The sequence below is a fragment of the Tachypleus tridentatus genome, unplaced genomic scaffold (genome assembly GCF_004210375.1).
Source record: "Tachypleus tridentatus isolate NWPU-2018 unplaced genomic scaffold, ASM421037v1 Hic_cluster_2, whole genome shotgun sequence".
Taxonomy (NCBI): domain Eukaryota; kingdom Metazoa; phylum Arthropoda; class Merostomata; order Xiphosura; family Limulidae; genus Tachypleus; species Tachypleus tridentatus.
This window is the reverse complement of record NW_027467782.1, coordinates 48,936,463-48,952,781: the sequence shown is the minus strand read 5'-3', so window position 1 is coordinate 48,952,781 and position 16,319 is coordinate 48,936,463. Positions and strand designations below refer to the sequence as shown.

The 16,319-nt window shown below is 34.1% G+C and overlaps 1 protein-coding gene across 1 annotated transcript; it reads left to right on the top strand.

The window, feature by feature from the left end:
- The first annotated feature begins 1,117 nt into the window (after nt 1–1,117).
- LOC143243330 (5-formyltetrahydrofolate cyclo-ligase-like) lies at nt 1,118–15,925 on the top strand. Its single transcript, XM_076487178.1, has 4 exons — nt 1,118–1,484; nt 4,529–4,662; nt 13,034–13,161; nt 14,225–15,925. Exons 1-4 carry the CDS (start codon nt 1,359–1,361, stop codon nt 14,458–14,460), a joined length of 624 nt encoding a protein of 207 aa, XP_076343293.1. The 5' UTR covers nt 1,118–1,358; the 3' UTR covers nt 14,461–15,925.
- The last annotated feature ends 394 nt before the right edge of the window (nt 15,926–16,319 follow it).

The window sequence follows — 16,319 nt, the reverse complement described above, 5'->3', positions numbered from 1 at the left end:
GAGGAAGAGGTCATAGAGAACTTGACCTTTCCTAGTCTGTAAAGACCAAAATTCCGATAATGAGAAGAAGTAACAAAAGCACAGAAGGATCCGTAGTAGGACATATGATCATTCTGCCATATAGTGGAGAAAACTATAATTACAAAAGCAAGCATATTCATAAATATCGCAACCTGGTAGGCTTCTGAGATACAGTTCTAATGATGGCTCAGTGGTTAGACTACGAGCTTATAACACTAAAATCAGGATTCAATAACAGTAGTGGACACAGCTCAGAAAACCCAGTGCTTAACTTTGCACTTAAAACAAATAAACAGCAGTCTATGGATACATATTTTTTAACACTTAGCCGTGGTAAATTGACTTTCTTCCTATCCAATTAAGAAATAATTTTTAAACTAATATTTATTTTTAAGCTTTTGTTTTGCTGCTTAACACTCAATTTGATTGATGTTCGATTTGTTTTTGGATTTGCTTCACAACTTCTGGATTTATTTTTGCATATATTTGCATTAACAGAAAATACGAAGTGCAATTAATTGTGGAGATGATATACTAATAGAAAACTTTAACCAACGTCTCAACTGGCGCACAATGTCTGATCGGTAAGTGTGAGGGCTTATAACGCTAAAAATTAATAATCGATATCCGCAAGCACGATACAAACAGCCCATTGCCAAACTTTGCGCTTAAAACAAAAACGAACAACAATGTATAGACGTACATTTTTTGGTAAAAAAAGATCAACTACATAAAACAGACGTTTTCCCCCATCAAATTATGTTTGGTTAATGTTAAGCACAAGGCTACATAGTGGGGTATCTGTGTTGTGTCCACAGACTTCTCACTAAGCCAGTGAAGGCTTATCAAATTAGAAATCTATTTTAAATTAACAGTTACAGGATAATGATTATTTTACCCTTAAACCGGTTCATGTTTGATTTAGTTTTCAAAATCCCTTTACAATCGCTAGATTTATTTTTGCACATATTTGTATTAAAATCAGAAGGTAATAATTCAGTTGAAAAAGTGTTTAAGTGAGTAAAACTTCTACATATTAAATAATTTAAAAAATGTGCACAACATTTTTAAAGTTAATATTAAAATTGCGCACAACCCATTTGTGCGTGGGAAAAGTACATTTTATAAGTTTAAAGTCATTGACCGGTTCGTTGTGTAATAAACGCCAGGTTTGTGTTTTGGGTAGATATATCGTTGTGGTTAACTGCGGGAAGCCAGCGTCAAACTTTACCAGAAGGACGTAGCGTAACAATTTTATTACTGGAATCTTCTTTCGCGGTGCTTAAGTAATAAAATCTAAACCTTCGTTAGAATTTTTATATAATTGTAAAATTGCAATGAATTCCGCTGCTTCTGCTGCACTTCGAGCGGCTAAAGAAGCCTTACGAGCTGAAGTTAAAAAGAAGCTTTTGTCTATGTCGAAAGACGAAAAACTTAGACAATCAAGACTTATTACTGACAGGGTTTGTTCTAGAATAATGTTTGTCGGTAGTTGTCTCTAAGTGTACCAAGGACGGTTAAGTTTGTTCACGTTAGGCTTAACGTTCGCGTATTGCTATGATTTGGATAGACAAATAGTGCTAATAAAGCAATTCAAATAAAATTTATAATGTAGTTTAAGATACACTGATTGTTTACTTTTAGATAGTTTAAGCTAGTTAATTTTGATGTACGTTTTTGTAATTAATAATAAATTTAAAATTTAAGTTATAATGTCATAAATGATGACATTGTATCTACAATTACAAATTCACCTTACGATAAAATTCCTATTAGAATTTTTATTTGGGTAAATTAGTTTTTGTGTATCGATTTTTCGTAATATTAATTTTTAATAATTTAGTAGGTTTATTTGTTTAATGTGATTAATGCTTATTAATCACTTACTAACGGAAAGAAATATGACCGAACATTTCAGTGTTTTAAAGCAAGAAAGGTACGCATGATCTCTATTGGGAAAATTATGTTTTAATTATATAATAACACTCTTGGAGAAAACAAATATTTTTTTTTTTGAAATATGAACACTGTATGAAAATGTTTTATTATAATTATATTATTAGCTGAAATTCAGCACTCAAGGAAAACTGAGACCTTGAGGGTTGATAGAAAATTGGATTCCGATGCTAACCTCCCCTCCCCGTGTCGGTTTTTGAAGGTTATGTTCAAGGTTTAGTGCCATTCAACTCAGTTTATCGTACACACACAACTTTTGTCTATTAATTTAGTAGATTAATTAGTACATTACATATGTAGAAGTTGAGTACACAATTTTATTTTTTTTGTCAGTTTGGTTTTATTGGTATGTGTCTCAATAATTTTTCAGTATAATATTAGTTGTTTTTCTTGAAGTTATTTCTCCACACATTTTCTACATAGTTGTATATAGAAACTTCATTATTATAACTATATATTTTTAAATACACAGATAATGTTATCTTGTGAACTGGATGAATTCTGATTTTAGCTTTACTTTCACTATGGTGATTGAAGTACATTACACAGATTGAATTCCATGATTTCTATAATTCAATTTGCTTGTTATTTAAATATATATAGCCATAAAGGTATTGATTTAACAAGTTCTAGTTCTGTTTTCCGCTGCAGTTCTGTGATTGGATTGAATTAGTTCACTGTGTGTGTTATATTGGTCAAGTTATTTTGTGTGTATGTATGTGATGGACTTGAGTCAGTTTGTAATGTTATTCGTAGGTAAAGGGTCGTTTGTATACATCTGTAATGAAATTGAGTCTGTTCATTACGTATGTTGTATTCAATTAATAGTTATTGTATATGTGTGTTATGCACCAGTTTTGAAGACTGACACTGGGATGTTCTGTAATAATTGGGTTTTGAAGTAGTGATTTTTATGTTATTGGGGTTGAGTCCAAGTTAGGAAGTGGGGTTATAACCAACATATAACCTGGTTTAAGGTTAAATTCCTTGTGCAGTTAAAAAATGCAGACATATTGTCTTGTAAGCATTAAACATAGTAGAAAATAACATATCAGAATTAGAATTTTGAACTTTATCTTACACAAAATTAGAATCAAGCACATGATGTGAAAATATTCTGGTCAGATTTCTGTGTGAATCCATGTTTTTGTTTCTTTGCAGTAACCCACAAAACTTGCATATTGGATATGTGTATTAATCATGGAACCACCTTGTACCTTCTCACTGCATTCTATATCACATCTGTCAGGTCTAATTGTATAAAATAGTTTCTAATGTAATAGGTTATTTTAGGTCTCATTAGGTTTGTGTATTTTTAATATTGCAAACCATTTGTCTTTTTTTATTATTATTATTAGTGAAACTGAAATAAACTTCTTTTTATCTTATGACTAGCAGACTTTTGGGCTCGGCTTGGCCAGGTGGGTTGAGGCATTCAACTCGTAAGCTGAAGGTTGCTGATTCAAATCCCTGTCGCACCAAACATGCTTGCTTTTTCAGTTGTGGGGGTGTTATAGAGTAAAGGTCAATCCCACTCTTCATTGGTAGAAGAGTGGCTCAAGAGCTGGTGATGACCAGCTGCCTTGTCTTACACTGCTAAATTAGAGACAGCTAGTGCAGATAGCCCTCATGTAGCTTTGTGCAGATAGCTCTCATGTAGCTTTGTGCAAAATTCCAAATGACAAGCAGATGTTTGTTTTATGGAGTCCTTTAATTGTGTTTAATATTTTAATCTTTTTTAAATTTATCTTAACTGTCACCAGTAATACTAGAAGGAACTTGTTCCTTTTTGTATTTTATCTTGGTATTATTGTCGGTGAATTATCACCAGTCAGTATCTGTTTGTTTGTCATAATATTTGTAGTTAATTAATATTCCTCTTTTTGTTTTCAACAAGAAATATGTCATGAGAAAACTTGTTTTTCTTAATGTGAGGTACAAAAAACCAAGACCATTTTTTGATTTGGCATTGTTTATTGACATTTAATAAAAAATAATGAATTTACTTTTAAGTGTTTAATTACTGGGTAAAAAGAACACTGTTTCGTACTTGATTTTAATTGTTAACTAGATGAAAATGTTTTTTAAACTTATTTCATTGAGTGTTTATACTAAGTACAAAGAATCAATTTTTGTATTTAGGTTTGATAGCACTTGATTAAAAAGAACTAAAATTGTTTTTTGCTGTTTTGTTGTAGTTGTTGGCACAACACACAAAGAATCAGTTTTTGTGTAATTCAATAAATTGTTTACTTGTTAAGTGAAATATTTATAAACAGAGGACATTGAGTTTTCTCTTTATCCCAATGTTTTACTAAAACTGTCTCCCCTGTAAAACTTTACTGTATTTAAGTAATTATTGTTAGGTTTAATGTAATAAAAATAATTTTTCATTATTAGTAAAGTGTACTTTTATTTACTTTATAAATAAGTGGTAACTACATTTCAATTATATTTGGTAATCAAATAGGTAAATCTATTCAAGCTAATACCTCAGTTCAGTGATCTCTAAACACATTCTAATTATTTATTAAGAATTGACTTCTTTCAGCTGGTTAACCACGACAGATTCAAGAATAGCCATAGAATTTCAATCTACTTAAGCACGGACCATGAGGTGCACACAAATGGAATCTTGGAACACATTTTTAAAATGGACAAACAATGCTTTATACCAAAATATGAGTAAGTTGGCACTGTGTTAATATTTGTATTTATCAACATATTTGCACTGTGCTTTCAATATGAATATAATCAGTTTCTTTACTATTGATTCAAGCTCTGTGTGTCTATATATTTTCACCAGTTGGGATAATACAATTACATTTTTTAAAATGTTTATCTTTTTCCATGGTAATATCCTTACATTGTAATGGATATAACATGTTTGTATGTAATCAAAACTTGTTCACCATTTATTGAATGGCTCCACAAACAAAAAAAAAAAACCATGAAAAATTCATACGTTGGATATTCAAGATCTAAACAACTTGGGAAAATAACTGATATCTGTAACAACTATTTATTAAATTAAAAAATGCAATGTTAAATAAAATTATCCCTGCCAGTGGCACAGCAGTATATCTGTGGATTTACAATGCTAGAAACTGGCTTTTAACACATGTGGTTGCCAGAGCATAGATTGTCCATTGTATAGCTTTGTGCTAGACTTAAAAACACATACAAGTCTCTTTCCATGACAAGAACATAACTTTTGTTAGGACTGTATGTGAGGACTTGATTGTATCTTTATTGGTTACATTTTTAAATGTAGTGTGGTGAAACATGAGTTCTTATTAAACTTTTTTTCTATAAATATTACCATTTTTATGTTATAAAAAAATTAGTTTGTATCAGTAACACATGAAAATTATCATCCTTATAAACTGAACTGTTTTGATGCAGTGAGTTACATGTGACTAAAGAAAACAATCCAAACATACTTCCCTGAAAAGACCATTTTCTGGAAGATGCTCACTTTTTGTACATTCGTTTACAGAGGGGTATGAATGCTATAATTAGACAAACGGTTGTGGAGCAGTGTTTCTGCTATTATATGTACATTATGTAGCTTCACTGAGCAATATATTCAATAAATTGTTTCCTGATGAGCTCTTAGTATGTTCTAAGCCCAGCCGTAAGTTAGTATAAACATGTTAAAAGAACATTCCATCTACTGAACTTGAAACTTAAAGCCAGTTCTCATCAATAAGATATTTATCAGGTCTTCTTTTAATCTCAATTAAATCTACTATGTACACATTATCAGAATGCAATAGATTCCAGATGTAAACTACCCTGTTCGAAAAATAAAACTGTATGTTGGTAATGGCTACTGCTCTCCTAGACCCTCTATCCTCACCATGAAGAAAAAATGTATATGTCAACATTATAAAGCAGCAATCTCAAACGTGTCAATCTGTGTACTAATTAATTTTTAAGGTTTAATTTACAATCTTTAAGAGATTGAAAGTGTGGTCACCAGTGGTAGGGTCAGTCTTGAATAAATTATTTGTTAATGAGATTTATTACTATTCTGTTGAGGGAATTCTGTCAATTTGACATTTATCTTTAGGTTGCATAGCAGTGGTGTGTATATGGTGTGGGATTTTTTAATCTCATCAGTGGGGCAGTTAGGTTTTTTCAAAGATCTAGCCATCTCAATAGCTTTCCAAGAAAAGGTCTTGGTCTGTGGAATGCAAAGGATTACTCTGGTAATCCATCCTCTAGGAGTGCAGCCTTAGTTTCAGAGGGGTGGAAGGAATTTTGGTGCAAGTTAGCATGACTGTCAGTGTCTTTGTTGTGTGCTATGGCTTTAAGTGAGTCATCTGGTATGTGGGTATTGGGGGTTAAGTAACTACATCTAAGGGCTTAATGGAGAGCTAGAATACTTGAAACTTGGTGTGGGTAACAGTACTTTAAGTGCCATCAATATAACAATTACAAAAGTTGTGTAGAGATGTTTTGCAATTTCTTTATATTTATATTTAGATTAGGTCAAGGATATGTTTTTTTTTATAGTTAGTATATAGATTTTTGTTTGTCAAAGGTGAACAAAGTGTCAATTTGTAGTTCTTGTAATGTGTATTAAAGCTGTATAGGTTCCAGTGACTTAAATTCATAAAAATAATTGTAGAATCTGGTATCGTGTTTTGTTGTTTTATAATGCGAATGTCAGTACTAACTGGTTAATTGGTTGTTTTTCTTCTGATATTGGTAGTTGCTGTATCTACAATAGTTTAGTACTGAGATGTGATTTCAGGTGGCAGTGTGTGAAAATCTTTCAGCATCAACCTTAGAAATATTGTCGTCAGTTTGAAGACAAGAAGATTGACAGTTTGGTCCTTTGTTCAGTGTGTTACTGACGGTTCTTGTACAAGGATTGAATCGACAGTTTGGTCCTTTGTTCAGTGTGTTGCTGACGGTTCTTGTACAAGGATTGAATCGACAGTTTGGTCCTTTGTTCAGTGTGTTACTGACGGTTCTTGTACAAGGATTGAAACAACAGTTTGGTCCTTTGTTCAGTGTGTTGCTGACGGTTCTTGTACAAGGATTGAATCGACAGTTTGGTCCTTTGTTCAGCGTGTTTCTGACGGTTCTTGTACAAGGATTGAATCGACAGTTTGGTCCTTTGTTCAGCGTGTTTCTGACGGTTCTTGTACAAGGATTGAATCGACAGTTTGGTCCTTTGTTCAGTGTGCTGCTGACGGTTCTTGTACAAGGATTGAATCGACAGTTTGGTCCTTTGTTCAGCGTGTTTCTGACGGTTCTTGTACAAGGATTGAATCGACAGTTTGGTCCTTTGTTCAGTGTGCTGCTGACGGTTCTTGTACAAGGATTGAATCGACAGTTTGATCCTTTGTTCACTGTGCTGCTGACGGTTCTTGTACAAGGATTGAATCGACAGTTTGATCCTTTGTTCACTGTGCTGCTGACGGTTCTTGTACAAGGATTGAATCGACAGTTTGGTCCTTTGTTCAGTGTGTTGCTGACGGTTCTTGTACAAGGATTGAATCGACAGTTTGGTCCTTTGTTCAGCGTGTTGCTGACGGTTCTTGTACAAGGATTGAATCGACAGTTTGGTCCTTTGTTCAGCGTGTTGCTGACGGTTCTTGTACAAGGATTGAATCGACAGTTTGGTCCTTTGTTCAGCGTGTTGCTGGCGGTTCTTGTACAAGGATTGAATCGACAGTTTGGTCCTTTGTTCAGCGTGTTTCTGACGGTTCTTGTACAAGGATTGAATCGACAGTTTGGTCCTTTGTTCAGTGTGCTGCTGACGGTTCTTGTACAAGGATTGAATCGACAGTTTGGTCCTTTGTTCAGCGTGTTGCTGACGGTTCTTGTACAAGGATTGAATCGACAGTTTGGTCCTTTGTTCAGCGTGTTGCTGACGGTTCTTGTACAAGGATTGAATCGACAGTTTGGTCCTTTGTTCAGCGTGTTTCTGACGGTTCTTGTACAAGGATTGAATCGACAGTTTGGTCCTTTGTTCAGTGTGCTGCTGACGGTTCTTGTACAAGGATTGAATCGACAGTTTGGTCCTTTGTTCAGTGTGTTGCTGACGGTTCTTGTACAAGGATTGAATCGACAGTTTGGTCCTTTCAGTGTGTTACTGACGGTTCTTGTACAAGGATTGAATCGACAGTTTGGTCCTTTGTTCAGTGTGTTACTGACGGTTCTTGTATAAGGATTGAATCGACAGTTTGGTCCTTTGTTCAGTGTGCTGCTGACGGTTCTTGTACAAGGATTGAATCGACAGTTTGGTCCTTTGTTCAGTGTGCTGCTGACGGTTCTTGTACAAGGATTAAAAAGAGCAACAACCTCATGACACCAGTATTTTGACATTCACAATAATTTCTTTGTATTCAGAGTAGAAAAAACAAATTTCATGTTTCAGTGGAATGTACTCTTCAGGATGATGAAGACATGGAAACATTTATTTACACTATAAATGTGTACAAATTGTGTCTTATGCAATGGTATTATTTACAAAATAGACTTTGATTACTTTATTACTGACCTAAATCTGTTTCCAAAATCTTTCATTTTTAACCCTTCAACTATAGATTTACTGTATACAGTTTGCTTGTAGAAATTACATGTGAGTGTGCTTTATACAGTGTACAGTTGGCAAAACTTCTGCATGGTTAAAGTAACAGTAGTTAAATGGTTAACAATTTCTGATGATTTTTAACTCATTATTTAACTCTAGTTGTTAAGAGTGTTTACACTGTCTCAACTGATGACACGTGAAGAGTTGTCGCACGTTCTACCGGGGCTGAACCACTCGTGATGACACGTGAAGAGTTGTCGCACGTTCTACCGGGGCTGAACCACTCGTGATGACACGTGAAGAGTTGTCGCACGTTCTACCGGGGCTGAACCACTCGTGATGACACGTGAAGAGTTGTCGCACGTTCTACCGGGGCTGAACCACTCGTGATGACACGTGAAGAGTTGTCGCACGTTCTACCGGGGCTGAACCACTCGTGATGACACGTGAAGAGTTGTCGCACGTTCTACCGGGGCTGAACCACTCGTGATGACACGTGAAGAGTTGTCGCACGTTCTACCGGGGCTGAACCACTCGTGATGACACGTGAAGAGTTGTCGCACGTTCTACCGGGGCTGAACCACTCGTGATGACACGTGAAGAGTTGTCGCACGTTCTACCGGGGCTGAACCACTCGTGATGACACGTGAAGAGTTGTCGCACGTTCTACCGGGGCTGAACCACTCGTGATGACACGTGAAGAGTTGTCGCACGTTCTACCGGGGCTGAACCACTCGTGATGACACGTGAAGAGTTGTCGCACGTTCTACCGGGGCTGAACCACTCGTGATGACACGTGAAGAGTTGTCGCACGTTCTACCGGGGCTGAACCACTCGTGATGACACGTGAAGAGTTGTCGCACGTTCTACCGGGGCTGAACCACTCGTGATGACACGTGAAGAGTTGTCGCACGTTCTACCAGGGCTGAACAACTCAATTTTAATTTACCAACAACATTTTCAGGTTATTTTATTCTGAGCTTCACCTTGTTACATGTCTGTCCAGTGAAACTACAACTAAGGAAATGTTTAAAACAGACCTGTTTACACCATAGTTACTGATGTCAAGTTTAGGTTTCTATTGTTCAGAAATTCTTGGTATTCACTGTTTAGCTGGTGAACATGTTGTTGAATTTTTGTATGTGGTGAAATTTCACATATTTGACTATATCTGAATTGTCATCTAACTTGGTTTGTTGTACGAAAGTCATTGTTAGCTGGCTGTTATCAGAAGGAAAGGTCTTGTCTTGTAGTGTAAATAAGGATTTTGGAGTTTTGTTTGTCTGAGTTGAATGAAAGCTATGTTTAAAGCCAGAGTAAATTACCAAGTGATGCTGATGGTTGTTCAGAAAGAACATGTGTTAATGTGCTTTTTGTAGCACATTCAAAACCCTTTAAGAATTTTTAAATAACTCAGAAGCCTTATCTCTATAAATGTTCCAGTATTTTCTCAAGAAGTTTCAAATTATTGTGATAATCGTGTCATCTACCAGTTGTTTATAATGAAGAATGTTACTAAAATTATACAGTTAAAATTAAGGGATAATTAAGAGCCCAGCCATTTCATAACCATCAGAGATTAACCTACATTTGTTATTTTGTGAGGACTTTACTCCTATCTTATGGTTTTGCTTATTTGTAGCATACTTTTAAATCTTTGTTAATCTCTCACACTTTTACCTAACCTTTCTTCATATAACATTTTCAATATCATGGTTGAACAACTGAAAATTTTCTTAAGGTTTTTATCATAGCAGTCAGTTTAGACTTCTGGAATTTGTGGTGCTTTTATTTAATTTCATGTCTTTGTCAGTCAACTGTTTTTCTACATACAGCCACCCTCCAGTGAGGAACATGTTTATTGTGGATACATTTACAATTATTTTTTAAATTTACCACATTTAATTAATTCAGTTGCCTAATTCACAACCGATGGTTCTTGTCGTCCTTCCAATATTTTCATCCAAATCTCATTACCGACTTTCATATACAATAAAATATGGAACCCAATTAAGCAATGACTTCTTGCATCTACATGCTCTCTAGTCACTATCATAATATAGGAAGTTAACAATAAATCTTAAATAGCATTGTTCCTAGTAGGTTCCCTGACAAAGTCATGAAGATAAACCTTAATTAATGGTTTCTAAAAACTTATCTTCATCATAACTTGATCATGACCTTTGCCTGAAGATAAATTATCCCATAATTATAACCAAATTAACAGCTGAAATTTTTATCTTGTATAGATTCTTAACTTCTGCAGTGTCATCTGGTGGTCTGTAACAAATTCCAACAGAAATCCTTCTCTAGCCCTGTATCTGCTAAGAGTAACTCGTATAGGTTTTATCATCTTACTGTTATCTTTATCTCTAACATTAACAAAACTTAATTCATAATTTTAGCTTTCTATCCTTATTAAATGACTTCTAACCCCATATTCCAAACATTACTGTCATTACAGTTGTCTAACTTTAACCAAGTTTCAGTTAGTTCCACAATATCAAAATCCTATCTTCCAACTAGTGCTCTAAGTCAGCTGTTTTATTTCTTCTAGCATAAAAAACAACAACTTAGCCTTCTGAAAATTACTTTTATACTTTAACTATCTCGTCCTTGTTTGAAGTTACTGCTAGAACTTGCATTTCTAACAAGCCAGTCAATCTACCCATCCGTGCATGTTAACCTAAGCCTATCCTTCAGCCTAGTGACCTACTTATAAATTCATTCTCTCAGCTGAGTCTCGGCACTATCCCTGACACAGTTACGTTATGTTTTTTTTTTTTCTCTTTAAACATCTTTATGGAATATCTCAAGTTATCACTCATCTGTATGTTATTAGCATCCCGTGTGGCACCTTCTGTTATATCGCTTGTTCCATCTGTTACATCCTCCACGCCTACCCTTAGATAACGTAGATTAATATTTGTTTTTACTCCCTGTTAGTCCCACAGATTGCCATATCACCTATAACTATAACCTTAGTTTTAGATCTTGTCCTGCTGTTTTATTTTCCTTCCCTCCAATAGTTCTTCATCTACAAAACCAAATGTCTTGTATGTGTTACTTAATTGTACCCAGTGACTACAGTTTAATCGCTACTTCTAGTCTTAATGGTACTATTTATAATTTCCAGTAAGTCATTATTAGCTACTGTATCCCTGACATAAAAAATGTTAAGTTTATCCTGTTTCGATTTCCCACAGTTTACATTTCTTTGTTTCATCTCGTTAGAATAGGTTCTAGTTTCTTCTCTAACCTGCAAACACTGAAATGCACATCTTCACTACTAGCTATAAATGTTCCAACCCTTGCACCTTAGAGTGAGTTCGTAACACCTGCACTGCTCTTTGCCACTGTAGTGTGGGAATAAATAATACAGAAAAAAAATACCAGTAACCTGCTGGTAATTATATATATATATAGTTGAGGAGTGATTATCACGCACTATTTCATTAATATTTTATCTTCACACTAAAGTAAATTAAGTTTACCTTTAAAATATATAAATGTTAAAAAAACAACTCATGTTGGTAGATTTCAACTATTACACAATTTTTTTTATAGTGGTCATATAGTAGAAACTGAGTGATAAACCAACTCTCGGGACACCTTGTCAACATCACAGATTGAGTTTGATATAATATATGAATTTCAAATGGTGTATTTTATGATTCACTTTGTTTCACAAGAAACCAGGTATTGGAGGATTAAGTTTTAAATTAGTTTAGTTATTATTATTGTAGTGGAGAGGATACAAACAAGGGGGTTAATTTCTTGATAACAATGCTGTTATAGATGTTAGCACATTCAGTCACCTTAAGGAAAATTCTGGTGGTAAAACTATAAAATAAAATTAATTTACAAACCTTAGACAAGACTTACAAAGATTCTCTGTTAATGTTACTTACTCCTTCCGTGGTTTATTTTGATTCAACTATTTGAAAACTGTTACCTTTCTAAACTCAGATCATAATTCTCATCGACATATTCTTTTTCATCATTTTGTACGTGACAGAAGTTAACGTGAGTCTGTTCTAATACATAAGAACTGGTTTGACTTGGACATGTATTCTTCAGTCAGGCAAATAGCAACCTGACTATTATATGGATAGTTCAGTATCAGTTTCCATTGTTAGTTGTTAAAGGTGATAAACATAACTCTGATTCTGCTAGACTTCATTTTTGGTAACCAACATAATAAGAACTGATATCTATAGTTTTTGACATTGTATAGTTTGGTTGTTTTGTGAAATTTCTTTTTATAAAAAGAGACATGAGTTCAATTTCTGTCCATTGTTGGTTTTCTCTTCCGATTTTTTACAGGTTGATCTAGAACTGATAAGTTTCTAGTGTTTTATTATATTAATTTTTGTTTCTTTTTTGGAATGTAACTTCATTAAATCTTGCTGACAAATACAGCTTCCTAGCTAACTGTAATGTTACACTTTCTTTAATTTTGATCTAGTTATATATTTGATGTTGAGTACCTTCTTATTACAGCTTGAACAACCAACACATGGATATGGTCAGACTTCACTCACTGGAAGACTTGAATAAACTCCCGATGACCAAATGGAATATCAAACAACCATCTGATGATGACCACCGAGAAGAAGCACTTGCTACAGGTATTTTGGTTTAGTTTGTGATGATTTATTTCATTCTTTGATCCAACATGTGCGAGTATTCAATCATTGCATACATTATAATGCCACTACACATCCACACATACATTATAATGCCACAACACATCCACACAATTCTATTACCAATAATTTGCAAATTTTCTACCTTTTGTGCAGTCATCTTGTCCAAGTATATGGTGTATACTTGGTCACAATATGTAAATACTTGACTACAAAGTTACAGAATGAATGAAGTTTCTTAGTAGTTCTTATACAGGCAGTGCCACCAAGGCGGTAGTCTGTCAGTGCCTGGTTGAATTTGCCACTCAGCACAAGACTCTTATCTAGTATTCTTGAACTGTCTTGTGTTTTTGTCGTTATGTTAATAGCCAGTGTTGTAGATGACCAGTTTACCGTGTTATGCCTCCAGAACTAGATTGCTACACATTAAGAAAACAAAACAATGTGTAATAAACTGGGCTAACTAACAGTTATTTCTTATTCTCTATTCAACTGCACATGATAACAATGGTCTTCATTTCAGGATCTTTATTATTCTAATCAGCTATAAGACTTAGAAAAAAAGTTTTGATGGGTGTAAGAAATTAAAAATTAATCCAGTATTTCTGAAAGTCCTTCAAGGCTTGTTGTGTTTGTTGTATTCTTCATTCCTGCTTGACCTAAAAACTATATTCTGTAAGAAATTTTTTGATAGATTTGTGGACATTTGATAGTAGCAATAAGAATTTACAGTTGTCTCAACTTAGTTGTATTTTTAAAACATTTTATGTAGTCTTTGCTAGAAAGATGCAAGTTGGAACATTTTTTTGAAAACCACAGATTGGGAGTAATTCTTCCAGAGAATTATTTTAAAATAAGAAACACTTTGAAAAACCAGTTTTATACTTCTGAACCTTAGTGAATGTGCCATTTCACAATGACCTGTTTTTGTTTAAACTAGTCACAATGTGTTTGTTTACATAAGCAAAAGTAATAGGAAACTTCAGTGTCATAAATGTTCTGTTAATGTTACGTACATGTAGTTCCATTTCTTTACTATTTTTAGGTGGACTGGACTTGATGGTCATCCCAGGCTTGGCATTCGATAAACGAGGAGGGCGAATTGGAACAGGTCACGGCTATTACGATGTCTATATTGACCGTTGCTTACACGACCCTAGTGGTCGCCCTTACCTCATTGGATTAGCTTTTCAGGAGCAGATACTTCATAGCATCCCCATGGATGAACATGACATTGTAGCTGACGATGTCCTTTTCCCTGATCACACTGGCGAGGTGTAGATTTTCATATGTCTTGTATAACCTCGTTTTTTTTATTGTTATTTTCTTTTTGTACATCTAGTCAGAACTACTATGCCAAAATTTTTTTCCATACCTATTAAAAAAACAAACAACTTGTTCCTACTTTTTTCTTTCTTACATAGTACTATCTTCTAACTTCATATGAGCTGTTACACATACTATAAACCCATGATTACTTCAGGTTAACTTGATCTGGCTGTGGTTTCTGGATTTGGTAAATGGAGGGGCATGACAGAAGTTAGTGGAGGTTAGTGATTGTTGCACTTTCTGTATGACCCTCATGGCTGACCTTACTTTATTAGTCGGCAATTAACTTTACAGCTACACAGTGTATCTGTTGATGTGTGTGACATTGTAGATGTATTAACTTTCTCAGATGTGACTGTTTCTTTCTAGTGCTTAAGGTTTCCTCAGTTAAGGGCATTAGACACATGACATGAAAGCTTGTTAAAATTACATGAACAGTAAATATAAATGCCTACTATATTGGTTATTAAGGACAACTGGGATAATTCAGAAGTCTTGCCAGATATTAAGTTTGTTACTATCTAAATGTAAAAGATGACCAATTCAATTTACAAGTGTCGATGTACATCTAAGTTTAAGAACAGTTCTTAATCTTACAAAGCTGCACATGCAAAAAACTGGTGTTTTGTATACTTGTGAAAAAACTAATAGAATGTGTACTACAAGTAAATCACATTAGTTTATTGCATGTACTACAGCACTTTAGTAACTTTGTCACCAAATTCAGTTTGTGTTTTGAATGCCCGTAATACAAAGAACAAAAATTCTGATTTATTTTTGTTCATTTTTCAATATGTAATTAAACTTGTGGGCCTATGGCATTATTGGTCATGTCTCTGAAACCTGTATATAAAATAATAATTAAATGAAAGTGAAAATTGGTAAATGGATAATAATGTTACATAGAAACACATAATTTCCTCAGTCTAAGGGACATACTGTTTTTATTCCTGGTGATTCCTAATTGATAGTACTGGCCATATTAGAAGTTCAGTTATATTTTAAGTCATTTTTTATTGATGTTTCCACTTGTGTACTTTGTTTGTAGTGAAGAATTTATAAGACGTAAAACAATGATTTAAAATAGTCGTCATGTGTCTTTACTATAAGGTCTCAAGGTTTTGGTTTCACTTTAAGATCAAGGTTACAAGAAGTCCATTTTAAGTATAATAAAATTAACGACATCTTCTCCTGTGTGTACGTATAGTTCCTGATTTAATTAAACCTGTCTGTTGTTTGAAGGCGTTATTTAACTAATCTGTGAACAATTTGTTTTGCTAGCAATTATTTTCTTTTGTATTTTGACACCAGGGGTTAGAAATTAGTAATCCAACTTATAGATACAAGTAGCATCTTTTGTGTCGACTAATGCATGTTTAAATAATTAGGGTTATAGAAATAAATTGTTATCAGCAAACCTGTGTGGTCTTTGATTTTTTTTTCTGTCAAATAATGCAGGAAGGATTACAAGCTAAACTAATACGATACGTGGTATCATATGTACTGTTGTATTCTCAAGACGGCTGGTATGGGTATTAGCACTTTAAAATTAAAATAAAGTACAGAACAACGTTTCGACCTTCTTGGGTCATCTTCATGTGTATGTTGTTTTTTTGTCAACCTGAAGATGGCCTAAGTGGGTAGAAACGTTATTCTGTACCTTATTTTAATTAAAGTGCTAGTACCCATACCAACCGTTTTGAGGATACATTTTTACTTCAAGTGGGTTTCTCGTCATTAGGCATTTGTACTGTTGTTCAGCTGTGAATTTGAACATTATAAATACGTTTCTTTTAAGGAATTTCTACTGA